The sequence below is a fragment of the Malaclemys terrapin genome, chromosome 8 (assembly GCF_027887155.1).
Source record: "Malaclemys terrapin pileata isolate rMalTer1 chromosome 8, rMalTer1.hap1, whole genome shotgun sequence".
Lineage (NCBI taxonomy): Eukaryota > Metazoa > Chordata > Testudines > Emydidae > Malaclemys > Malaclemys terrapin.
Genome location: NC_071512.1, coordinates 87,005,401 through 87,033,269, shown reverse-complemented (window position 1 = coordinate 87,033,269; position 27,869 = coordinate 87,005,401). Strand labels below are relative to the sequence as shown.

Sequence of the window (27,869 nt, the reverse complement as noted above, 5' to 3'; positions counted from 1 at the left end):
GCAGTGAGGTCTGATCCTGAAAGATGTTGAGCATCCATTAGTTCTAATGGAAATTGCACCTCAGTCAGCACTGCAGGATCAAGCTCAAAATCTGTAACGCTGCTTTTTTTCTTGGTTACCAGATTCAGAACGTCACAATTCCTCAGGCTCATGAGAGGTCACAGTTAGTAGGCTGCTTAAACATATGATTAGATTGAAACATTTGGGTTCTGGTTCTGTAATCCTTGCTTTCATAGGTAGGCCCTCCAACTTCAATAGGACTCATGTGAGTAAATAATATTCAGGTGAGTAAGAGCTGCAAGATTGGGCCCTGGTACCAGTCCAATGATTATGAGCCTGATTCATGCCAAGTAGTACTCAGAAATAGTCAAACTAAAATCAATGTAATATTATAAGGAAGATATTGCACAAAGAAGGGCTGTCCCTGGATATGGGGGTGGTGTTGGAAGTTCCTGAGGTGTACACCCACTGACTCCCCCTAGCAATTGGAAGTCCTGAATTATAGCAAGAATAACCACCAGCACTTTCTCCTGGTTAAAAAAAAAAAAAAAAGACATCTGAGCCAAATCAAACAATGTCTCCATTAATGGCATTCTTAATTCTCTATTTACAGTAAAACTAATCGGCGTATAAATATACTAAATGAAAATATTTACCTGTTATGAATAGGTCCTCTGAACTTTGGGTCAAATTTCCTTGGTTCACCTGCATTTAAAATAAGATATCATAAAAAACAGATCCTGGTAAAAATATGAACTATGTTCTTTAACAGCAGTCCTTCAGGAACATCTTTCCAAGATGCCCAGTGTAACCCGTTCTAGTAAATTAATTCTTGGGAGCGATACCAGTATCTCATCACTTACTTTGACCAGCTCTGTGATTGCAGAAGAGGTCAGAGCTTTGGGTATCTTAGGTACTTATATAGCCATCATTACTTTAGTACCAAACAATCTTTAATATATTCAATCTCAAAACACTCTTGTGAGGTAGGGAAGCGCTGTTACACCATTTTACAGGTAGGAATGTGGCAGAGAGAGTCTGATCTGCCCAAGGTCAACACAGGGAGGCTGTGGCAGAACAGAGAATTGAACATTGAACCTGAGTCTCCTGAATAAAAAGCGAATGCCCTAACCACTGGATCACCCTTCAAGAAAGCTAATGATTTGGAGCCATGTCTGCAGCTCCCATGCAACTACAGAATCTATACGGAGGCTAACAGAATTATGCGCACTCCTTGGTCTTACACCATGCTGCTTGGAATCGATGGCTTTTACAGGAGCCAATGCCACATCATGGCAGTATGCAGGGGTAATATATGGTCATTAGCCTACAAGGGGATTAACGTTAGCTCAGTTTGCCCTTCTTTGCACAGGTGCTCACAGGAGATAATGAGGTAATCCTGGAGACTGCAGGCCAGTCAAGTTGTCCAGCAGACAGGAAGGAAACCTCTATGGGTCTACCGATTTACCATTGCCCTGCATCTTCTGTAGTCATCTATACCAGTGCAAAGTGAATGGAACATTCTATCCTGCTACTTGAAATAGGTAGCATTTGCATTGCATGACTTCACTGGGTGTCACGCAATGGTGAATCAGGCCTGGATCTTGAAACACAGAAGGAGAGGACATTCTGCAGAATGGGTGCTGGAACTGGGGTGCTGCCACCCCTCCGGGCCTGAAAGCGGTTTCCATCATATACAGGGTTTACAATTTGGTTCAATGGATCTCAGCACCCCCAGTATACAAATTATTCCAGCACCCCTATTCTGGAGTAAGAAAGATGCCAAACCTCATACAGGAGGGAAGTGATGACGCAGGCTGGAGTTTCTGTTATTTTATTGCAGCATCAGATGAATTGTTTTGTTTATTTGTTAAAACAGTTTCTTGCTCAATATCCTGCCGAAAGCCTCAAAGAACAACAAAGGCAGCTTTTGTTGTTTTTTAAGGTTTTTGCTAATCCACCTGGCAAACCATCCTGCCACTTACATGCCTTTATTCTACCTGGCCCCTACAGGCCTTGTTGTGACAACAAAATCCACCACAGACATCAGTGGGAGCAGTGCATGAGGAAAGAGCACAAGACTGGGCTGTATGGTCAACAGCAAGCCTCACCCCAGAGAATGGCAAGCCTGCAGAAGCACATTTTTGATAACAAAACTTTAACTGTATCTGGGTTGATATATGGGCTTGAGAATGACAGTAACAAAAAATAAACATCAGCTACGATATAAAGGATACCAGTAACTATAACCAGATAGTCCTTGCTACAGATGTGGCTTTTGCAAAAGCCACAACTTCACTGTTATCAGGCGTTTGTTAACAAATTAATCAAAGATGTCTTATGAGCATATGTTATAAAATACATCTGGCTAAAATAAGGAAAGTAGAGTGATTTTTAAAGAAGTTATATGTGGCCATTTCTGCAATTATTTTAAACAGGGCACTCTTCCCAATGTGTTTCTTCTAGATTCATACTTCATAAGAGAGAAAATGTTCAATGCGGTTTCAATTCCTTTTGGGCGTGTAGCTATTTATTCCTAAAACTACCCACTGAGAATATAATTGCAAGTGTTCGTTTGAAATAAAATGCTTTCTTTACAACTCCTTCCCCTGCCCAAGCTCAGTAAAAGAAACCACAAAAAAACCAAAACCATTTGATACCTGGTATTTTGCAGATTAATTCAGGTTTCAAATTAAGCAGAAAATTTGCTTTTGCTGAAGTTGTGGTTTTGTTCATTAAACTCATAATAAACCCCAGAGGGTTTGGAAGAGGGAGTGTGTTATTAGAAAGAAACCAAAAATGAACATTCTTCAACGAAAAAAAGAGGCATGAAAAACCTTAATTTAAAATCTCTCACTGAAAAATTTAGCATCTTTCTCATGACCTCCAAAACTTTCTCTTTTCTACTGGTTCACTACTATTTTATCAAGGCTCATTCTGAATGTACCAATTTCCCTGGACTTCTTTCCTCCTCTCATTCCCTCCCCCACCCAAAACAAAACAAACAAAAAAAAACCCTATAGAATTTCATAGGAATGAACTCAACAAAGTTCTATAGATACTAAATAAGCTTCTACAAAATTAATTCTAAAACCCACAGAATTTAATAGATAATAAGATCTATATCAAGAAATTTGCAAACCACTCTATAAATTCTAATAGAAAATCATATCCCTGCCATAGAATTCTATAGGGCCACTGAAACATTATCTAGAAAGGATCTCATTGTCTATTAAGGTCAGTAGAAAATTCCTACAAAAGCAGTTCTGCTAGCTTTCCTGGTCTCTCTTTGCTTCTCCTCCCTCTATAAGTACCTGTCTTGATTACCTGAGGCTCAGCCACTCCAAGACATAATGGGAACCCAAAATCCCCAAGCAGCCTGGTCTTGTGCTATCTGAAAGATTACCTACTTCTCTCTAAAAATGTTAAAATATATTTTAAAATACATTACTACTAATTTTTTCCCATGAAGAAAGAAGCAAAATACAACTTTTGTACACAATACTATCAATATATATATTACTACAGCACAAATTCCCATATCTATCTTATCCATTACAATAAGATTATATACATGTGCCAAACAGGTCTGCTTCATACAAATGAAAAAAATGTACATAAGATTCATGACTGTCTTCTCAAAATTTCTTTCCCAAATAAACTACACAGTTAGACTTTTAATTGTACTTTCCTCTCTCTCTCTCTCTCTGCCGGAATACCTGATATAAGCAGTTTGTATCTTCAAAACAGCTTACCAATCCCCAAGTTTATACACCTTCTCCAAAACAGCACCATAAGAGAAGGCATTTTTCTGTTTTCCAATGTTTTAATTTAACAGCTAAAAAAGTTACCAGTACTATTTTAACCCAACATTATATTTCATCCAGAGTTAATTTTAACTGCTATGTTCTTTAACAAAAATTTTAAGAAGATTTGTAATAATTCTGTTGGTTGACTTCCCATTTCGGATGTAAATTAGCCATGTGAAACATTAGTAATAACTTCAATTAGTGCCCTTGTCAAATCTACCTGACAACTTCAACTCTCAAGGCCCAGATCCAAAGAGGTAAAGCATCATCCTAAACCCCAAATTTAGGCACCTCTGTATGGCACGGCTGATTATGAGAGAAGAGTGAGACAATATACTCGGAGGCCTGGTCTACACTACAAAGTTAGGTTGATATAAACCGCGTTATACATTATTAACTCAACCTGCGTCTACACTACCGAGTCCCTTCCGCCAACCCAATGGGCTTGTAAAATCAACTTCTGTACTCCATCTCCACGAGAGATGTAGCACTTCAGTCAACAACCACTCGTCGGTATGGGGATAGTGTAGACACTGTTGTATACAAGTCATTATGAGAAAATTCTCATGCCCCAATTACAGAACAGCCCTTCCCATTGCATTAGATTGTATACATTCTGTCACATGGTCCAGTCCTTGAGGCCCTTGCTTCAGGGGTAGGTACTTACTATTGTGACTGTCACTAGGCCCATTGAAGCTACCCTAGTCTGCTGAGTATGAAGCACACCCAAAGTCTGCTGGTTTCATTCAGAAGTTTCTAGTGGGTAACTTTTGTCAGTATAGAGATTAGGGATTTCCAAAAGAGACATTGTGAATTGTTTGTATATTTCAAAGAATACATATATACCTATTGTGTCAAAGTTCCTCCTCTATCTTGGTGGGTCCCGTGCTTATTGGCAGATTTTCTTGCCTCAGAGATTTACCATGTGGGTTGGGGAACAGCCCAGAGACCTTCCCCTCTGGAAGAACCCACAGTCCAGGTCAATTGGGAGGTTTGGGGGGAACCTGGGCCCGCCCTCTACTCCGGGTTCCAGCCCAGGGCCCTGTGGACTGCAGCTGTCAATAGTGCCTCCTGTAACAGCTGCATGACAGCTACAACTCCCTAGGCTACTTTCCCATGGCCTCCTCCAAACACCTTCCTTATTCTCACCACAGGACCTTCCTCCTGGTGTCTGATAACGCTTGTGCTCCTCAGTCCTCCAGCAGCACACCCTCTCACTCTCAGCTCCTTGCCCCTCTTGCTCCCAGCTCCTCACACTCACACCACAAACTGAAGTGAGCTCCTTTTAAAACCCAGGTGCCCTGATTAGCCTGCCTTAATTGATTATAGCAGCTCCTTTTTAATTGGCTCCAGGTGTCCTAATTAGCCTGCCTGCCTTAACTGGTTCTAGCAGGTTCCTGATTACCCTAGTGCAGTCCCTGCTCTGGTCACTCTGGGAACAGAAAACTACTCATCCAGTGACCAGTATATTTGCCCTCTACCAGACTCCTGTACCCCACTGGTCTGGGTCTGTCACACTATGTAAGACTTCAATAATAATTGCAGACTTATACATGTTTACAGTGACTTCTTGCTTTACTGTCAGTTGAGAATACATAGAAAATGAAAGAAGTAGCCACTGTTAATACAGGGAAAACCATATACATTTCAGTTCATATTACTGAAGAGAGAGGTATGTTTTGCAGTCAATATTTTGTTTTTTAAATATAGAGAACCTTACAGTTGTATTTAAAAATGATAATGATTCTACCAATATGCAAGGGCATGAGCTTTTGGAGCAGGTAATTTTATTCTTTCTCCAAATAAGTAAAGCTGACTCATTGTTGATCTATGAGGGGAACACATATGGGTATAAATGGAGACATTCTGTGTGGATTTGGAGGTGCAAAACAACATTATTTCCTAATAAGCACTATAACAGTATTGATTGTTGTTCTGTATGACCTATGTTTAGAAATTTTTGTTTTAACTTTCGGCCAAATTCTACCCTAAAATAAGCACACACACAACTCCTGAGCCTGCTTTTAAGGGGACAGATCCTAAGAAACCCAATATTAAACGTATGTCATCTATATTTTTATTCTACCAAAAAAAGTTAATGTAACATGACTAGATCTCATTTTAGAGACTATTTTTATTATTAACAATGTTTTTAAAACTAGCATATATAGCAAATGCTAATTTCACTGGTGCAAACCGGTACGTAAATAGCATCTTTTAGTCATCCCAAGCATAGCAAAGCTAGTGGTTTCCGGTGTACCTCTTGCGATGTAATGTGTTGGCAATAACATAAGAAACTATTGAGGGGGAAAATGTGAGCTCAATAGGCAGTTTGTTCACCTAGCTTACTTGTTTTTAGGGCCGCTTTTAAAATAACTATGCTAAAAGTAAAACTCTTCCATTTACACCTATATGCAAATGAGCCACTAAAGAAAAATGCTTAGGATAAGTCAATTTATCACAAGTTCGCAAAGCAGTTCTGTGACCAGTGATGATAACTTTCCTGAAATCTCCTATCTTCTACAGGTTAATGATGAGAACTAAATTAAACCGGTTTCTCAGTTCTGCCTCTCTCAACAATTCAGAAAAGATGTAAAATAAAAGACCCCTGAAAACATCACTGTTTCTGCAACAGGTATTATAGAAAGGAAATGTAGGATGGTGCACATTTCTGGTGCCGCATGTCAAATAGTCTTTACTTGGTTGCCTGTGACACTTAGTCGGACAGAGCAGCACTACAACCAAAGTTCCAACACAGAGAATGTCAGTGTCAGAGGGACTGTCAGAGGAAAAGGCCGGGGTAGAGACCGTCGAATCGTGGAAGTCAACGAATGGCTACGCAGGTGGTGTCGGAGAGAAGGCTTTGGATTCTTCAACCATGGGATGGTGTTCCAAGAAGAAGGAGTGCTAGGCAGAGACGGGCTCCACCTAACAAAGAGAGGGAAGAGCATCTTCGCCAGCAGGCTGGCTAACCTAGTGAGGAGGGCTTTAAACTAGGTTCACCGGGGGAAGGAGACCAAAGCCCTGAGGTAAGTGGGGAAATGGGATCCTGGGAGGAAGCACAAGCAGGAGAGCGCAAGAGGGGAGGACTCCTGTCTCATGCTGAGAAAGAGGGACGATCGATGAACTATGATGTGATTGGAATAACAGAGACTTGGTGGGATAACTCACATGACTGGAGTACTGTCATGGATGGATATAAACTGTACAGGAAGGACAGGCAGGGCAGAAAAGGTGGGGGAGTTGCATTGTATGTAAGAGAGGAGTATGACTGCTCAGAGCTCCGGTATGAAACTGCAGAAAAACCTGAGAGTCTCTGGATAAAGTTGAGAAGTGTGAGCAACAAGGGCGATGTCGTGGTTGGAGTCTGCTATAGACCACCAGACCAGGGGGATGAGGTGGACGAGGCTTTCTTCTGGCAACTAGCAGAAGTTGCTAGATCCCAGGCCCTGGTTCTCATGGGAGACTTTAATCACCCTGATATCTGCTGGGAGAGCAATACAGCGGTGCACAGGCAATCCAGGAAATTTTTGGATAGTGTAGGGGACAATTTCCTGGTGCAAGTGCTGGAGGAACCAACTAGGGGCAAAGCTTTTCTTGACCTGCTGCTCACAAACAGGGAAGAACTAGTAGGGGAAGCAAAAGTGGATGGGAACCTGGGAGGCAGTGACCATGAGATGGTCGAGTTCAGGATCCTGACACAAGGAAGAAAGGAGAGCAGCAGAATACGGACCCTGGACTTCAGAAAAGCAGACTTTGACTCCCTCAGGGAACAGATGGGCAGGATCCCCTGGGAGAACATCATGAAGGGCAAAGGGGTCCAGGAGAGCTGGCTGTATTTTAAAGAATCCTTATTGAGGTTGCAGGAACAAACCATCCCGATGTGTAGAAAGAATAGTAAATATGGCAGGCGACCAGCTTGGCTAAACAGTGAAATCCTTGCTGATCTTAAACGCAAAAAAGAAGCTTACAAGAAGTGGAAGATTGGACAAATGACCAGGGAGGAGTATAAAAATATTGCTCATGCGTGCAGGAGTGAAATCAGGAAGGCCAAATCACACTTGGAGTTGCAGTTAGCAAGAGATGTTAAGAGTAACAAGAAGGGTTTCTTCAGGTATGTTAGCAACAAGAAAAAAAATCAAGGAAAGTGTGGGCCCCTTACTGAATGAGGGAGGCAACCTAGTGACCAAGGATGTGGAAAAAGCTAATGTACTCAATGATTTTTTTGCCTCTGTCTTCACGCACAAGGTCAGCTCCCAGATTGCTGCACTGGGCAGTACAGCATGGGGAGAAGGTGACCAACCCTCTGTGGAGAAAGAAGTGGTTCGGGACTATTTAGAAAAACTGGATGTGCACAAGTCCATGGGGCCGGATGCGCTGCATCCGAGGGTGCTAAAGGAGTTGGCGGGTGAGATTGCAGAGCCATTAGCCATTATTTTTGAAAACTCATGGCGATCGGGGGAGGTCCCAGATGACTGGAAAAAGGCTAATGTAGTGCCCATCTTTAAAAAAGGGAAGAAGGAGGATCCGGGGAACTACAGGCCAGTCAGCCTCACCTCAGTCCCTGGAAAAATCATGGAGCAGGTCCTCAAGGAAACAATTATGAAACATTTAGAGGAGAGGAAAGTGATCAGGAACAGTCAGCATGGATTCACGAAGGGGAAGTCGTGCCTGACTAACCTAATTGCCTTCTATGATGAGATAACTGGCTCTGTGGATGAGGGGAAAGCAGTGGATGTGTTATTCCTTGACTTTAGCAAAGCTTTTGATACGGTCTCCCACAGTATTCTTGCCGCCAAGTTAAAGAAGTATGGGCTGGATGAATGGACTGTAAGGTGGATAGAAAGCTGGCTAGATCGTCGGGCTCAACGGGTAGTGATCAATGGCTCCATGTCTAGTTGGCAGCCGGTTTCAAGCGGAGTGCCCCAAGGGTCGGTCCTGGGGCCGGTTTTGTTTAATATCTTTATTAATGATCTGGAGGATGGTGTGGACTGCACTCTCAGCAAGTTTGCAGATGACACTAAACTAGGAGGCGTGGTAGATACACTACAGGGTAGGGATCGGATACAGAGGGACCTAGACAAATTAGAGGATTGGGCCGAAAAAAACCTGATGAGGTTCAACAAGGACAAGTGTAGAGTCCTGCACTTAGGACGGAAGAATCCCATGCACTGCTACAGACTAGGGACCGAATGGCTAGGTAGCAGTTCTGCAGAAAAGGACCTAGGGGTCACAGTGGACGAGAAGCTGGATATGAGTCAACAGTGTGCTCTTGTTGCCAAGAAGGCTAACGGCATTTTGGGCTGTATAAGTAGGGGCATTGCCAGCAGATCGAGGGACGTGATCGTTCCCCTTTATTCGACATTGGTGAGGCCTCATCTGGAATACTGTGTCCAGTTTTGGGCCCCACACTACAAGAAGGATGTGGAAAAATTGGAAAGAGTCCAGTGGAGGGCAACAAAAATGATTAGGAGTCTGGAGCACATGACTTATGAGGAGAGGCTGAGGGAACTGGGATTGTTTAGTCTCCAGAAGAGAAGAATGAGGGGGGATTTGATAGCAGCCTTCAACTACCTGAAGGGGGGTTCCAAAGAGGATGGAGCTCGGCTGTTCTCAGTGGTGGCAGATGACAGAACAAGGAGCAATGGTCTCAAGTTGCAGTGCGGGAGGTCCAGGTTGGATATCAGGAAAAACTATTTCACTAGGAAGGTGGTGAAACACTGGAATGCGTTACCTAGGGAGGTGGTGGAGTCTCCTTCCTTGGAGGTTTTTAAGGCCCGGCTTGACAAAGCCCTGGCTGGGATGATTTAGCTGGGAATTGGTCCTGCTTTGAGCAGGGGGTTGGACTAGATGACCTCTTGAGGTCCCTTCCAACTCTGATATTCTATGATTCTATGACTCAGTGGCAGCGAAAAGAGGTAATACAGAAGATAATAAAGGCAAGTCTGAAAGTTAAACCCCACCTATAATAAACAACACTTACAGTAAGTTAAGCCATAAGCAATGACATCCCTCTAAGTGACAGAGAAATAAGTCATCTACCTTAATAAAATAACTAAGAAGCAGCATCAAGCCCATGCAGTGCTCACATTTACAACCATTATGTCCATATGATTTTAGCTGTGGAGCGAAAAGGAATGAATTATTTACACGCACATTTGTATTACATAATACATATGTATAGTCAATGGAGCTATGCCAATCTACACCAACTGAGGAGCTGGCCATGTGTATGCATATGTGTAAATATTCTCTTTTTGAACATTGTCTAAAATCATGTAAGCAATGAGGTTTTGTATGGACCCCACTCTTCAGACTCAGGGCCAGTAAATCTGCCATCTTTGAAAACTGTTTGTTCAGTTCTGCCTCATTCTCGTCAATCATTTCATAACAGCATGTTGTAAGCTACATATCCACAGTATTGTTCACTCAAGTATCTCAGAGCTCTTTCCACAAACAAAGAGTCCAAACTTTAAAAGCTCAGCTGCATTTGCATTTAAAAAGCCTGACTGGCACTGCAAACGGCAGATTTCAAACTTCCTTTTTGAAGATAAAGTTAGGATTCCATCCGCATTTCCATTAAAACCTCTGAATTAATATTATCTGGGTTTATAAAGTATTCATAAAATATGATCATGCTGGAAATAATAAAAAAAATATCTTCCATGACGGACAGTACCTCTTTTCCCACCAGGGAGGAAAGGGTGATCAGCACCTTGCAGTGTCAAGCTGCAAAGTAATAATGTTATGGTGAAAGATACTAATGGCTCCCACACTAGAGATCATTGATACATAAGCCCACAGCATGAAACTATCCATAGAAAGTTTGAGATGCCACACAGCAACTGCCCTTAACTGTTGTTAAGGGTACTACTGCATGAGTTAGAGCACTCTTCTTTGTATGGTCTGTTAGACCTTTCTGAGGCCAGCTCTACACTAGAAACTTTTGCTGATATCGGAAAATCACTAGGGGGGGTGATTTTTAAGATATTTCTATATTGGAAGAAGCCCTAATGTAGACACAGTTATACCAGCATATTAGTGCATTATAGCTTATTTTGCTCACGGGGAAGTAGCATAAGCTATACTGGCAAAAGCATTTTTCTGCTGGTATAAACTGCACCTACACTAGGAATGTACTACACCATGCTATCAGCATAGCTATCCCAGCACACCTTTACTGTAAACATAGCCTGAGCCGTCTTTGTTTTGCAGATGTGGATACACAAAAGGAGGGCTAATGGCCTGCCACCTGTTCCAGACCATTCATCATTTGAGGGGAGCCTTGGACTTGCAGTTTACTAGGTGTAAAGTGAAGAGGCAGCAGGAGAAAAATGGGCCCAGAGTATGTTTAAGCAGTTGGATTCTGTTTGAGTTTTGTGTGCGTCTCGGAGAGAGATGGGGGCCAAGGCAGCTGCTTCTTGGAACAAGGCAGTAGTGCCTAATCTGCCGTTCCTGCAGAAGAGAGCTGCCCATGTGCAGTTTGCTGGCACTGCTAGTCAAGGGAACCAGATTCCTATATTTTATACATAGGTGTTTTCTTAGCAGAATTTCTCTGACTTCATGTCACCAACTTCTGCTCTAAACGGGCACCTGACCAACAAAGCTCCCAAATGTGCTTTGTCTTGGCAAAGGAGCAACAACAATGAAATTTACTATTTAACCTTTTTTCCCCCCTTTCCAAAGTTTCCCCCAGTCTTGGGGGAAATATATTAGCTGGTTCCCACCATTCTCTACAAATCTTGTGGAGGGGAAAGCTGGTCTAGCATGGACTGACGCCATCTGCTCGTTTAGCTTTTAAATTAGTCAAAATGTTCAAGTTTGAAAAAATATCTGCTGCATGTAGGCAATATTCATTATTCATCAGAACATGTGCTCAACACTGTGAGCCCAGTCACGTGTTATAACAAACCCACTGACGTGCCAAGTTACAGATACAGCACTGTGTCAATGTGAGTGTCTCGTATATTTCTGTTGACTATGGGGAGCACTGCACTGCAAGCTGCTACTACAATTCTGCTGTACAGAACATTATTCACTGAGCATCCCGCAGTGCTCTACAACCAAAGCTGAATTAGAAACCATCAGTTTAATGTCAGTGCTTCAGTATAGACATTACCTATGCTGACAGGAGAGGTTCTCCCATCACTGTGATTAAGCCAACTCCCCAAGAGGTGGCAGCTAGGATTTAGGTCGGCTTAACTATGTTGCAGGAACAATATGCAGCACACCGTTCCCAAGGAGATGTCCCTGGCTAGTGAAGAGGAGCAACAAATAGGGAAGTTTTGCGAGGGAATTCTCCAGGTGAAGGAGGAGAGACTATGTGACAAGACAAACCTGTTGTGCCCATTTTGGTGCAGTTCAGACTAAAAATAAGGCCCTTCGTTTTCATTTTTACCAAAAAGTCCCCAGGTTTTACAAATAGTATTTTTCAGATTTTACCAATTTCCACACAATTTTGAACCAGTCAAGTACCTGAAAAGCACTAATTATACTAAGAAAATCCAATCCATTACTTTAAGTAGATGTCTTTATGTTAATAATACATTAGTCCAAGTATAAATGCAAGGCTGTCTGTTTAAGTAAAGCAATGTAGTGAAAGATACAGATGCATATGCATACGTATATGTACTGTTAATGCACAGTTCATGAAATAAAGCCCAGAATTAACCTGCTTTGACTTTCAATATTCTTATTTTTCTCTATTTGTTGCTTTTTTCTGTCCTTCTGTACCCCAATATATACCCTGGAAACTGTGAAGTTAATTTTATTTTTTGTAATAAACACTCAAGTTCTTGGGAAATTTTAACAAAATAAAAGCTAAATACAAAGGGCCATGGTTAGACAGGAGCTCAAAGAAATATATTTTAAAAGCTGCCTTTACTCATTAACTAAATTCAGACTTTGGTCTCAAGCCTCATATCAGAAAAACCTTATCAAAATATTCACAGGCCCAGTACAATAAACACAGCAGACCCCATGACTCTGTTTGTTCTCTTCCACCTCAGTAAACCCCTAAAATATAATTTTTACCACAAAAGAACTCTGGCAGCTTATAGCTCTGGAGTCGCTGTGTATGTAGTAATACTGCTAGCGAGTACAGGACACAGGTTATGTTGTCACACATAGGCCACTTAAACCAAGAGTGAGCCCAGAACAGAAGGTAAGGACAAATTGAGAAGAAACCCGATAACTTGTGCTGTGTAGAGGCCTGCACTCTGCATTGCCTCAGTTTGCGGCATAAGGCCTTCCATAGATTAAACATTTAAAAAAATAACTTCTTTCTGGTATGATTTAGAACCTGTAACTTTACTACATACCAGCACACTGTGGCTTACTACCTACAAGATACTAGACCAAGTTTATTGGCCTCTGTAAAGGGCAGTGTCCACTACCCAAGAGCATCCCAGCAAAAGGAAATGGGACTTAGAAAGGGGAAAATCTGTACCCCCTGCTTTACTAGGTACAGATTACTCACCCTCCTCCCCCCACCCACTAGGAGCTGCCCAATCCCCACCCACCTGCTGGGGTAGGGTACCAGGTGATCAACCCTTGCTCTGTCTCTGCCTCTCCCAGAAGCTGGAACCCAGATGTTGGGTGTTTGCATGGGAAATGAGGCCTTTCTCTCCCTTCCTCCTCTGTACTGACACATCAGCCAAGATCTAGCCCTTAATAAATATATTTAACAGGTCTGTCCTCCAACCCATCCCCACCTATCAGGCAGGCAGGCAAGATTTCTCAGCCCCTGAAAATAGGAGCAGGCCAGGTTTTCAAAGGCATAATGAATTTCCAGTAGGGATTTACTTTGCTTATAGACATTCCTCCATTTGGCCTACATTGTACTGATGAAGCTTGTTAATAGGGGCAATTTCCTGTGCTCTCAGGATGTCTGTATTCAGTGGAACTGTTTGATAGCATAGCCAGTGGGGCAAGATACAATACAATGTGTACCAGCAAGTGGGCTACTTTCTACAAACAAGATCATCTCTATTAACAGTACACCCATATGGTAATAGGCTTCAGTTGGATTAGCTACAGCATACCCGCATAGATTCTGATTTGGTGCAAAGAAAATGCACCTTGGAAGATATATACATTTGTGGATCACATCTGAGTGTAAGCGATCTCCACAATACTTCTACAATGAAAGTCAATACCTTCTAATTTATAGGCAAGAGGATAAAAATAGACAAAGTGCTCCAGAAAATGATCTCTAACTCAAATGAAGATTTTCTTCTCCAGCAATCAAACAAACTGGGGAATGTTATCCGACAGTGACATGATTAACAAAAATAAAGCCACTGCACTACTGCAAATTTCTTCCAAGGACTACAGCTCACCACCAAAGTCACCATGCTTACTGGGGCACAGAGCAGTACATCAGCACTCAGCCTGTCTTGTTTTTCTTTTTCTAAACTTTGCCACAAATCCATTATGGAATATAACTGTTTACATAAGAAACACTAAATACATTAAAAGCCAAACACACAATCAAATTCCTTGACAAAAGTATGCTTCAGCATTATAGGAATTTCTTCACTGAAACACACATATATCTGTGATTATAGTTTCACGTAACAACTAACCATGGGCACACACTGCTTGTTCTCACTCTCCTTCTCCAAGTTATACATCAAAACCACTCCCCAATTACTGAAGTTGTCTCTAAAGAAGGAATAGAGAGAGTAGACGCAGGAAGGGGTTTGTTGTTGTTCTAGGTAACCCCTTCTTTAAAAAAAAATACAACTCAGTTGCTAAGTGTCATATCAGCAACATTTTGAAAACAAAAACAAAACATTTAATTCTGAAAGCTGATTAAAACCTTTAAGAGTTTGGGAGGCATGGGGGAAGTAGCCACTGGTGTGGAATAATTACAGTCATTTTCTTGCTAGAATTAAAAATGGAGATGATAATCATGCTTCACAGACTAGACAGTTCTATTTCATAGCCTATTTTATAATAGGAATTTTAGGTTGAATTATTGTTCCATTACAATAAATACGTCAAATGAGATTTAACTTCCCAATTCCAACTCTAAAAAAAGTCTAAATAATAAACAAAATTACGCCTGTCACACTTCATTACACTGCAGTGATTTTTTAAGTTAAATCATTTGTCTAAAATGAAAATCAGTTATATTTATACAAATTCTACCTTTTATCTGCCATTAATTGTAGCTGCAAGCTCCATACTGGAAAAGATTACATGATTTTGCAAATAATGGAGGAAGTTAGCTAAAGCCACTTAGGGCCTGATCCAAAACCCACTGAAGTCAATGGAAAGACTCCAGTTGATTTCAAAGGGCATTGGCTAGAGCCCTTATGAAGCATTTCATTTTTTGAGAACACAAGGAGGTAGGTAAATTACCATGTTTCCCGTAGTAGTTTTCTTCTTCCCTAGCCATATTACTGCTTCCTGATCAGTTTAGCAAGCTATGTCTAAGAGGGGTATTAACTGCAGACTTCTGTGCTGGAAGCAGTTTCCCCAGTAGGCTTAATCCACAAAAGTACTATTCAACCAGGTTTAAAAATAAAGCTGCTTGGAGTGGCATAGGCTCCTCCAGTAGGAATGGAAATTTACAGAGGAGGCAGGGCTTTCTGCTAATAGAAAAATGATATCACCCACTGCTCCACCTACCTACTCCAGACCAGTCTGGGGCTATAAATGGCACAGAGTAAAGGGAAGCTCTCTTAAAGCTCTTATTAAGTTGTACCATATTTATAGTGGGAAAACATCAAATGAGAGTTCATCTGAGAAAATGAGAGTGGGGATCAAAGTCAGGCTTACTACATAAGAGCAACAGACTTACAACTAGTACTATGGAGCCGCTATCAAACTAGAAAAAGAATCCGCGACAAAAACTGGCAACACATGGCAAGATATAAGTATCGATATGCCCAGCAAAGAAAGAGTAAGGGAGGTCACTAAAGGTGCAAATTCTGCTGTTCTTGGGCAAATCTCTGTATGTGTATGTGCGTGCGCGCTTCTCTTGCTATTATATACACATGTATACTCTATACAAATCTATATTATATAGATACACATACTCGCACACACACATACACACACGCTTCCAGATTTTTTTTTTAATTCTGTAACAGCTGTAATTCCATGACATCTTTTTTGTTGCTATGGGGCTTGTTAGTTTAAGTCAAAATGAGACTCTCAGTTAAGCACGGCCCATACATTTGGTGGAAAAAATTTCTATGATGAGTGCCAATGTCAATTTATTGTGGATTTCAAAAGATTTTCATTTTCATCAATTCCAGGCAACTGGAGAGTAGAAGCTTTCAGATCTCCTGGAGTAATTAATCCCACTCACTAGTTGTCTTGCTTTGATATAGTAAAAACTGTATCTATGTAGAAAGAAAATTTTGCTGTTAACTACTTGCAAGTGTAGAGGGTTTTTATATATGGCAATAAATGTTGGGGGGGGAGTTGTTTGGGAGGTTGTTTCTTTTTTTAGGGGTGCTGTTAGAGCTGAAAAATTACTCTGTGTTTTTAACTTTGGAAGACAGCTTGAAAATACCATACCTTAAATTGCAATATCTTTTCTAATATTAATATTAATTATTTATTGATATGATGGTAGTGCCCAGAAAGCGTAAGGTACTCCCCAAACACAGAGGAATAGACAGTACTATTAACTTCTGGGAGTTGGAGATACCCTGCAATACCAATGATTAATTTGGGGTCCTATGGAGATTTGTAATTCACAGCCCCCACCATAGAACATCTGTCTGCTTTTAGTCTCAAAGTACCCAAAGGTGCACATTTCACTTCTGACATGATAACAGGGTTAATAGAAGTATGCAAACATTAGTGATCAGCTGGACATGTGTCAAGTGGTAATTGCTACAAAAAGTTAACAAGTTTTATTTATAACTATGAGGCTGAATGGGAAAATAGTTGAAAACCTGAAGATAATGATCTATGGATACTACTCTACTTTAATGGAGAATATTAAAATGAAGCCCTGATTAACTGAATTGATGTCCCAGAAAACCAGATGAGATTCAGATACGCTGATTTGATAATGGTCCTGAGGGTATGGATACATTTGAATTCATAGTTTCATTTATTGTCTTCACCTTGCATGCATAACTCCTACAGCTGTCAGTGGGCTGCGTCCTTCCCTCCCCCCGCCTCCTTGCGGGCTAACAGATTCAACAGTGACAATGTATTTGAGCAGCGTGTAGACCTGAAAACCTCTCCTCTGGCTGGCTCCACAAATGCAGCTCTTTGGAGCCAAAAGGAAAGACTCTTAAAGGAATCCCACAGACCTCATGAAAAGCAGGTAAGTGTCAATACTTAAATATTTTTTTTTTTAAATCTATTTTTGTTTCTGTAGTGGCTAAGGCTAAGGCCTTGGCAACTTCAGAAATAAAACGGTCAATGGAAAGGTGGCATTGAGCCCACAGGAAAGGTTTGCCTTCCTTAATATTAATTTTATTTTCTCCTGGTTTTGACTTGCTACAGCACTTACAGTACTTTAAAGGGCAAGCCTGGTCCTGCACACCCTGGACAGGAAACCCAGTAAGAAAATAAGAATGGCCATACTGGGTCAGACCAGGTCCATCTAGCCCAGTATCCCGTCTTCTGACAGTGGCCAATGCCAGGTGCCCCAGAGCGAATGAACAGAACAGGTAATCAAGTGATCCATCCCCTGTCACCCATTCCCAACCTCTGGCAAACAGAGGCTAATAGCCATTAATGGACCTATCTTCCATGAATTTATCTAGTTCTTTTTTGAACCCTGTTATAGTCTTGACCTTTCACAACATCCTCTGGCAAGGAGTTCCACAGGTTGACTGTGCATTGTGTGAAAAAATACTTCCTTTTGTTTGTTTTAAACCTGCTGCCTATTAATTTCATTTGGTGACCCTTAGTTCGTGTGTTATGAGAAGGAGTAAATAACACTTCCTTATTTACTTTCTCCATACCAGTCATGATTTTATAGACCTCTATCATATTCCCCTAGTCCTCTTTTTTCCAAGCTGAAAAGTCCCATTCTTATTAATCTCTCCTCATATGGCAGCCATTCCATACCCCTAATCATTTTTGTTGCCCTTTTTGGAACCTTTTCCAAGTCCAATATAACTTTTTTGAGATGGGGTGATGACATCTGCATGCAGTATTCAAGATGTGGGCATGCCATGGATTTATATAGAGGCAATATGATATTTTCTGTCTGATTACCTATCCCTTTCTTAATGATTTCCAACATTCTGTTCGCTTTTTGACTACAGCTGCACATTGAGTGGATGTTTTTAGAGAACTATCCACAATGACTTCAAGATCTCTTTCTTAAGTGGTAACAGATAATTTAGACCCCATCATTTTATATGGGATTATGTTTTCCAATGTGCATTACTTTGCATTTATCCACATTAAATTTCATCTGCCATTTTGTTGCCCAGTCACCCAGTTTTGAGAGATCCTTTTGTAGTTCTTTGAAGTCTGCCTTGGACTTAACTATCTTGAGTAGTTTTGTATCATCTGCAAATTTTGCCACTTCATTGTTTACCCCTTTTTCCAGATCATTTATGAATATGCTGAATAGGACTGGGCCCAGAACAGACCCCTGGGGGACACCACTATTGACCTCTCTCCATTCTGAAAACTGATAATTTATTCCTACCCTTTGTTTCCTATCTTTTAATCACTTACCGATCCATGAGAGGACCTTCCCTCTTATCCCTTAAGCTCTTAGTTTGCTTAAGAGCCTTTGGTGAGGGCCCTTGTCAAAGGCTTTCTGAAAATCAAAATATCCACTGGACCCCCCTTGTTCACATCCCTCAAAGTATTCTAGTAGATTGGTGAGGCACGATTTCCCTTTACAAAAACCATGTTGACTCTTCCCCAACAAATTATGTTCATCTACATGTCTGACAATTTTGTTCTTTACTATAGTTTCAACCAGTTTGCCTGGTACTGAAGCCTGTAATTGCCGGGGTCACCTCTGGAGCCCTTTTTAAAAATTGGCGTCACATTAGCTATCCTCCAGTCATTTGGTACAGAAGCTGATTTAAATGATAGGTTACAGACTACCGTTAGTAGTCCTACAATTTCACATTTAAGTTCCTTCAGAACTCTTGGGTGAATATCACATGGTCCTGGTGACTTATTACTGTTTAGTTTATCAGTTTGTTCCAAAACCTCCTCTAATGACACCTCGATCTGGGACAGTTCCTCAGATCTGTCACCTAAAAAGAATGGCTCAGGTTTGGGAATCTCACTCACCTCCTCAACCATGAAGACCGACAGAATTCATTTAGTTTCTCGGTAATGGCCTTATTGTCCTTGAGTGCTCCTTTAGCATCTCGATCGTCCAGTGACCCCACTGGTTGTTTAGTAGGCTTCCGGCTTCTGATGTACTTAAAAAAAAAATTGCTATTACTTTTTGAGTCTTTGGCTAGCTGTTCTTCAAATTCTTTTTTGGTCTTCCTAATTATATTTTTACACTTCATTTGCCAGAGTTTATGCTCCTGTCTATTTGCCTCAATCAGATTTAATTTCCACTTTTTAAAGGATTCCTTTTTGCCTCTCACTGCTTCTCTTACTTTATTGTTTAGCAACGGTGGCACTTTTTTGGTTCTCTGTTTTTTAAATTTGCGGTATACATTTAAGTTGAGCCTCTATTATGGTGTCTTTAAAAAGTTTCCATGCAGCTTGTAGGGATTTTACTTTTGGTGCTGTACCTTTTAATTTCTGTTTAACTAACCTCCTCATTTTTGTGTCGTTCCCCTTTCTAAAATTAAATGCTACAGTGTTGGGCTGCTGTGGTGTTTTCCCCACCACAAGGGTGTTAAATTTAATTATATTATGGTCACTATTACCAAGCGGTCCAGCTATATTCACCTCTTGGACCTGATCCTGTGCTCCACTTAGGACTAAATCAAGAATTGCCTCTCCTTTTGTGGGTTCCAGGACTAGCTGCTCCAAGGAGCAGTCATTTAAGGTGTCAAGAAACTTTATCTCTGCATCCTGTCCTGAGGTGACACGTACCCAATCAATATGGGGATAGCTGAAATCCCCCATTATTATTTTTTTATTTTAATCGCCTCTGTAATCTCCCTGAGCATTTCACAGTGAGGTGATCGGTAATATATCCCTACTGCTATATTCTTATTATTCGAGCATGGAATTACTATCCATAGATATTCTATGGTACAGTTTGGTTAATTTAAGATTTTTACTTCATTTGATTCTATGCTCTCTCTCCCATATAGTGGCACTCCCCCGCCAGCACGACCTGTTCTGTCCTTCCAATATATTTTGTACCCTAGTATTACTATGTCCCATTGAATATCCTCATTCCACCAAGTTTCTATGATGCCTATTATATCAATATCTTCATTTAATACAAGGCACTCTAGTTCACCCATCTTATTATTTAGACTTCTAGCATTGTATAAGCACACTTTAAAAACTTGTCTCTCTTTAGCTCTCTGCTGTTACATGATGTAGTGCCGTGGCACCCAGACCGTGGCCTCTGTAAGGAACCTAGAAGGAGAATGTGGACAGGAGTCTAGACAGGGCACTGGAGATCAGTGACAAGGTCTGTAGACCAGTGGCTTGCTGATATGAGAAGTGCTTCCTTGTGGAGAGGAAGCCTGGGAAAGAACCAGCAATCCTCCTGCCTTCTTTCCCAAGAAATGGGTGGAGGACTGCTATGCACATGACATAAATCTGCCCTGTAGGGTTGCCAGCCTTTCTCCACATAACCCTTTAACTAAACAACCCTCTCCTAACATAACCGACTGCTTCACTGGACACCCACAAATACTAGTGTTGGGGGGGGAAAACAAAAACCTGTCTCCTAAAGGGTATGTGGAGATGTGCAAAAGGGAGGCAAAGTTAAGGTTGTGGTGCGTGGGCAGTGGTGTACAGTACGGTAGCTGTGGCAATGTTAAGATGGGTATAGGTGGGTGGAGGAGGAGAAAGTATGTACTCTTGGGTGTTTTAATTTTAGTTTCTTTGCCTTTGGGGTGTGTTAGGTACACTTTATGTGCAGCAACCCTCAATGCTTCACAATGAAGCTTTTGTATATTAATAGAGGGATCCAGACTGTGGAGTTACAATTCTTTTACATTTTTGAAATTCCAATGACTTAACTGGAATTACTCCTGACTTATGCCCTTTCCATTGAATTCAGCAGGCTTTGTATCAGGCTCTTACCCCAGTGTGAGCAAAAGGAGAATCAGCTCCATAGATTGTACAGTACTCTGGAATTCTTTGGCTTGAAATAAACTACAAAAATAAGCTAGAATTATTATTATTCACACAGTTAAGTTAAGCTGTTTCTACAGATTTTATATCTGCAAATCCAGATATCCATTCATAAGGAGAATCTTGTGGATGGTTACACACTTGCATGAGTTGGATTTAGAGCAATGTACATTCATGAAAGTCAAATATGGATATAAGGATTCTTCCTATTTTTTATTTTTTTAAGTTTGACAAAATTTTGGATTATTTCCAGGTAAGCACACATGAGCAATTGCTCCCAACAGTTTACTATGGTTACTCAAAACTCCACACAAACTTTTTGCCTTGCTCTCAGAACTCAAAATACCAACAGTGCTATGAACCAGCTGTGAGCTAGAAAAACATTTGGGTATTGGTTTCCACATGAACACATCAAAACACACCCACTTTTCTTCTAAAATTCCTATCTACTGTAGGGCCTGAATACTCATTTATCTAACTAGCTGTACAGCATCTAAGAATGCTGGAAACAAAATTGGATGTTTTATTTCAGTGCCTACAAAATGTTCCCACATTAATAGCTCTTAGATCATGATGCTAGTACTTGTGATCTGGGAGCAGACTAAAATGTCTGGGTGTATTTGTGCATGCACCACATTCTGCTCTCTGTGAAATGGACTGATTGTTTATTTGCTAACTGAAAACAAGATACTACATTCCAAAAAATAATTGTGCTTTTGCAGCCAGTTTTATTATGACAGAAAACATAACCCACGGCTGGCCAAATCCAAGTAGTTCCACCTAAGTCAGTGTGATTATTCACACGAGGAGGGAAAACACTAAATGTCAGTCTTTTAATGACTTCTTCCCATCCTCCCCATTTAGTGTGAAAGGAAAGACGGTAACTGAAAGGAGGCAGAGCAAGCAGGTTTTGGAAAATGCAAAGCCAGAATACTAACATGCCTGCAAAAAGCTACAGACTCCGGAGCTTTCCCAGAAGGGGCTACTTTTGGATGTCCTCTCTAATAGATTCATCAGGTTTGAGTCACGGGGCTAAGAACTGGAGGAACATTTTTTCTTTGTGTTATTTTCTTCACACGCACCAGGGGTCACCCAATGAAATTAATAGGCAGCAGTTTTAAAACAAAAGGAAGTACTTCTTTATACAATGCACAGTCAACCTGTGGAACTCATTGCCAGGGGATGTTGTGAAAGCCAAAACTGTAACAGGTTCAAAAAGGAATTAAATAAGTTCCTGGAAAATAAGTCCATCAACAGCTATTAACTAAGATAACAAATAAGATAACAAATACAAATACACAAAATGGGTTGATGTTCACATTATGTTACCATAGATGTGAAATACAATACAAAATGCACTGTGAACAGCAGCCAGTGCCAACATGTCTGGTTTGTTTACTCTAGGTATTGTGATATCTGCATTAGAAAATGAGCAAAAGAAATTGCAGCTGTTGTGTGAAATTGCAGCTGTTGTGTCAAATCTAAATTCTTGAAGTTGTTTTTATGAAATAATCTAGCCACACCTCCCTTCAGCCATGTACAGTATTTGAGAGTAAATTCCCAATGTGCAATCCTGACTGGTATCTAGTTTCAGTGTTACTTGTAGTGAATATGATTAAAACACCAATTCTGAAATTTCAGTTGTAAAACACACACACACACACACACACACAGGCAGCACTGTTGATTCCCATGACAATTTTACACAACAAGGCTAGATGCAAAAACATCTCAGCCAGTAGTTCACTATGGCCACCTGAATAAAGCTCTACACAGTCTGTATATGAAACTACATACTCTGCCACTGCAAAACAAAGCATCATTGTAATATTTACTAATCAAATCCAGCATATCTAACTACTATTGAACACGATGATTTTCTAAGATTTTTTACCTATTTTAAAATATTCACCACTGCGTGTGAGCCAATCTCAATGTGAGTGAACTCTCTTCATTCTACCAACTGTAAGTGCCCAATTTCCCCGCTTCTTCGCTATGCTTTAAGAGAATGGAATTAAAGAAGCAGGGTAGCCAAATGATTACAGTTTTTATATACGCCTGGCTCCATTTGCACTGCCTCTCTCAAAGTCTGCTTCAACAAATCCTATATTGGACTATCATACAACACATATCTATTTATCAGCTGTCAAAGTAAATTTAGAGTACAGAGGGGCATATTAGAAAGCACACAACAGACATTGCTAAGCACAGATATACACTAGCTTAGGATTTTGCCAGCAAGCTATTAATCAACCCTAGAAAACAGCAGTTCATTATTTAGAACATTATTAGTTTCTTATGGTTTGATGATGTTTGAGCCACAATGACACCATCATGTGGCTAGAAAAAGTGTTGCCTTTAAGTACACATTAACAAATAATGTAGTAGGGCCTGTACGTATATACACTGATTCCCTCTACTGGAAGTAAACAGATCTGCTCAAGTGTTTATACAAAGGATGTCAGCCCTACTGCTACAAAGAGCTAGTGGAGATTTTCCAACAGAGCCAATGGTAGTAGAGGTCTGTAATTTGGTGCAAAAGCCATGAGTCTACTTGTCACCCAATCTATGCAGTCACTGAATGTCTGAGGTCTTTGTTTCCTACCTCAGTACTTCATTATATGGCAGACCGTACCATGCATTCTTTATAAGTTCATTTACAATATGTTGTTATGGAATGGTACCATTGAATTATTGCTTTAAAAGTTAATTGAAAATTGTTGTAGAGAATGCTGCTGTGGTTAATTAGGTACTTCAGTAGTTTCCTGATACTCCCACAGGTCCCTGTGCTCTGTGGTTGGTTTATGCATTAAGAATTAATAAACTGAGCTTTTTAAAATAATAATATGAAGTACTGTATACTGTTTGCCTTTACATCAGTTTAATAGCATTGCATGTTGTGGGTGAAATGTTACTCATTTAGGCTCAACAAATGGTATGTGCAAAATTTGTGAAGATGTGGCAAAAAAAAAAAAAAAAAAAAAAAAAAAAAACAGTTAACAAAAATGGCAAGATGGCAGTTAGTGATCAAGTGATCTCAATGAGATCTGTGTGGGTGCAGAGTGGCTACAGTGCCCCTGTAGAACTCATTGCAAGATCAAGGCCCTAGTTCAGGAGTGTAATATTTTAATTATTTACAAAATAAAGGTAGCATAGTGCACAATATTTGCTAAAAATTCTCAGATCTTAAATTGGATTACAGTAGTAGCTCTTCTTCCACACTACTAAACTATAGATCATTCACTTGTCCATCTATAAATATAGTCAGATGCAGAGAGATGCAAAATGATTCAATGTCAAGCTAATTCTGTCTCACAGTGAAAACTAACTTTTCCCCTCCTCTTAATTTTTTAAGCAAGCAATTTACATAATGCAGTACATATCAAGGTTAAGTTTTCCTTTCAACACTGAGCTCCCTCCAATTGCTGTAAATTTACTCAAAAGCACTTTCTCCTATGCCTCTTGATGCAAGCTCCCAGAATACAATGCTTTTTAAAGATCTAACTGGCTGACATTGCAGATGGAACAGCAAAGTAGAAGGGTAAATTTTTAATAATAATTAAAGCTGTTTACCCCCTTCCTATGACAATGCTACCTCATCTAAAACACAGAGTGGTGACCAGGACCTAACCACATCAGCCACACCATGAGGGGCTCATTCACCTGCACATCTACTAATGTGATATATGCCATCATGTGCCAGCAATGCCTCTCTGCCATGTACATTGGCCAAACCGGACAGTCTCTACGCAAAAGAATAAATAGACACAAATCAGACATCAGGAATGGTAACATACAAAAGCCAGTAGAAGAACACCTCAATCTCCCTGAACATTCAATAACAGATTTAAAAGTAGCCATCCTTCAACAACAACAAAAACTTTAAAAACAGACTTTAAAGAGAAACTGCAGAGCAACAATTCATTTGCAGACTTAACACCATTAATTTGGGCTTGAATAGGGACTTGGAGTGCTTGGCTCACTACAAAAGCAATTTTCCCTCTCTTGGTATTGACACCTCCTCATCAATTATTGGGAGTGGACCACATCCACCCTGACTGAATTGGCCTTGTCAGCACTGGTTCTCCACTTGTAAGGTAACTCCTTTCTCTACCTGTGCCAGTATTTCTATGCCTGTATCTGTAATTTTCACTCCATGCATCTGAAGAAGTGGGGTTTTTACCCACGAAAGCTTATGCCCTGTTAGTCTTTAAGGTGCCACCGGACTTCTTGTTTTTGTGGATACAGACTAACACAGCTATCCCTCTAATACTCTGCCTCATCTAGTTTCCACAGAAAAACATTTTGCAATGATTATTTGTGCAAGTCATATAGCAGGAACTAGACATGTCAAAAATACAAACGAGCACAGGTTCATTTTCATTTCTGTACAGGGGTGATATGTAATACATTTTGCAATACATTACATACATAACAGAGTTTACTTTGAATTCAGAGGGCCTGATACTGTGAGATGCTGCCCATCTGCTACTTCAGCTGACTGGTATTTTTAAGGTGCCTGCCACATCAGCAGTTACAGGTGCTCAGTTCCCCTCAGGCTCAAGTCGTACATTTTGACAAATTTTGGCCAGGATTTTCAAATGTAGGTGCCTAAAATTAGGCTCCTATGTCCATACTTCGGCACCTGATTTTCAAAAATGCCAGTGACTCTAGGTGCAGCTGAGGGTACTTGGCATCTCTAAGAGGGCCAGATAGCACTTTCTGCAATAAAACCTGCAAGAATGGTAAGGGAGGAAAAACCCAGGTGAAGTTCCAGGATCTAGCAGGCTTTTTAGGAGGCCGGGGCCAGCTGCACTGAAGTCCTGTACTTCCGTGACAGCTCTATACCATGAGCAGCCCCCTGGGCTCCCTGGCATCATGGCTTCAGAAACTCCTCCTAGGCATTGCTGCCCTCAGATATCACCCCGTCACAACTCCACATGCAAAGTAATACAGCCTGAGGACATAGTCCTTTCCTGGGGACCATCCAGGGGCTGATGTTCTCTCTGAAACTCCCTCCACACAGATCTCAACCCCACAGAGAGATCTCTGGGAGGCTTTGGAAGGCAGGCACGCGGCCGTGGAGGATGCTGATCCCCCTCCCAGCTGTGCAAAAGGGTAGCAAAATCTGGCCCAGGCTCAGGCCCCTAATTTCACTGTACTGTCTTACATTAATCATATGTTTGCAACATGCTGGGTCGTCCTCCGCATTTTAGTCACAAGGCAAAATGAATGACAGCAAATCACACACCCAACTAGCTACTTTATGCATAAACAAGGAGCAGGCAGTGCTTTCTTGGGGTGGCTGCTGGGTACTTAACACTGTGTCCATGCCCTCTTAAAAATCAGACCAAATAGGTTTCCAGCCTCATCCATGTGGCCAAATTTCTAAAGTTTCCACACTAAAATTCTTCTGAAATTAAAGACATTATGGGATACCACTGAGATTTTTAACATGCTACCTTTTATACTGCCACCACAGGAAGCACAGAACTGTATATTAAGGCAGTTAATATACTGTAATTTAGCTGATCACTGAATAGTAATCCCACAAGGCTGGCAAGAACATCAAGAGTTAGCGCAGATTTTACAAAATTCCTTTTGACATGAAATGATATAGTGTTTGCAATAACAAACTACGGAAAGGATTATACACAGAGTTTCCTTAGAACACCTTCTGAGCTTGCTTATTGGATGTTCCCCCGTATTCTTCTTTAGGAGTGAAGCATTTCCTGGACAGTCTGTCTCTCTTTCTGCCTATCAACTCAAAGAACAAAATCATGCCTACTGCAGAATGAAAGTGTTAATAAACATTAATCTTCAACATACACATCTCTGTTGTAAAGCAATTGGCTAATTAGCCCTGTGGTGTACCCTAATAACTTTCAACCACTCAGACTGAAGGCCACTAGGATGGTTCCAACTGGTAAAGCAAGTCTGTTTTAAAAACATTTCAGGTTATACAATGTCAGTTTGTATCACAACTATCACCCATTTGTCACTCATTACTTAAGGCTCTATTCACCATTAAAGAGCCATGGCCTTTTACCTGGAGCCCTTGCCTTCATGCCCAGGCCAAACAATTGCATGGAGATGGGTCACTGTTGTGAGAATTTGTGCCAGAGAAAGCTAATCAGGGCTGCACGTTTCAGGGGTCCCAGGAACCGCAGCGGCGAAAGGAGCAGAACATGAGGCCGCTGCTCCCAGGAGCCAGCGCCCCACACCAGCAGCTTCTCCAACACAGCTGTACCGCTCCCAGCCCTCCCACCCACCATGGTGGGGCTGTATAGACCCCAGACAGGAGACGCAGCTGCATGGAAGGGCTGGGGGCGGCATTTACAGATGCAAGCATGCTAGGTTAACAGTCCCTAGGCCCTAAAATTCTCAGTAACTTAGTAGAAAAGTAGGGTTCTCCAACAGAAGGTGGACAAGAAAATGAAATAATACTCCATGCTTATGTAACACTCTGGTGACTGGAAGTTGCAAGTCCCCCTCTGTGCCAATACACAGAGAATAGGAGCTATAGAGCATTAGCAGCTTACGCTTTTAGCTCTGAAAGTCCCTGGTATGTCGGCCAAATGGGCAGATAGAGAGATGGAATCCTGGACATCTTTGAGTCAGAGAGGCAGGTAACGTTGCGAGCATGGACATGCATGTAAACCTTGCTTTTCAAGTCTAACCTAAGGGCCTTAAAATACTGTATTCCAGTTGGCTAATAAAAGCAGTCTTCTTTTGAAAAGGCTGCCCTGGGTCCTGTGTTACCGAATAGGTAAGTCTCTGACAGTCTAACTCATTTGGAACTGCTGGAGGAACCATGGTGAGAACCAG

The 27,869-nt window shown here is 41.0% G+C and overlaps 1 protein-coding gene across 4 annotated transcripts in view; it reads right to left on the bottom strand.

Annotated features, from left to right (window-relative positions):
• The window catches only part of SLC44A5 (solute carrier family 44 member 5), a 204,363-nt gene that overhangs the window by 99,244 nt on the left and 77,250 nt on the right, over positions 1-27,869 (bottom strand). For 2 of the 4 annotated variants that reach the window (XM_054038222.1, XM_054038220.1), the window contains exons 1-2: positions 15,177-15,353; positions 657-705 (exon numbers count right to left, since the gene is read on the bottom strand). In XM_054038222.1, coding sequence (XP_053894197.1) covers positions 657-705; positions 15,177-15,213 — 86 coding nt within the window. In that variant the 5' untranslated portion in view covers positions 15,214-15,353. Of the gene's footprint in view, positions 1-656; positions 706-15,176; positions 15,354-27,869 lie in introns of those variants that run through there. The other 2 variants (XM_054038221.1, XM_054038223.1) reach the window with 1 other exon arrangement.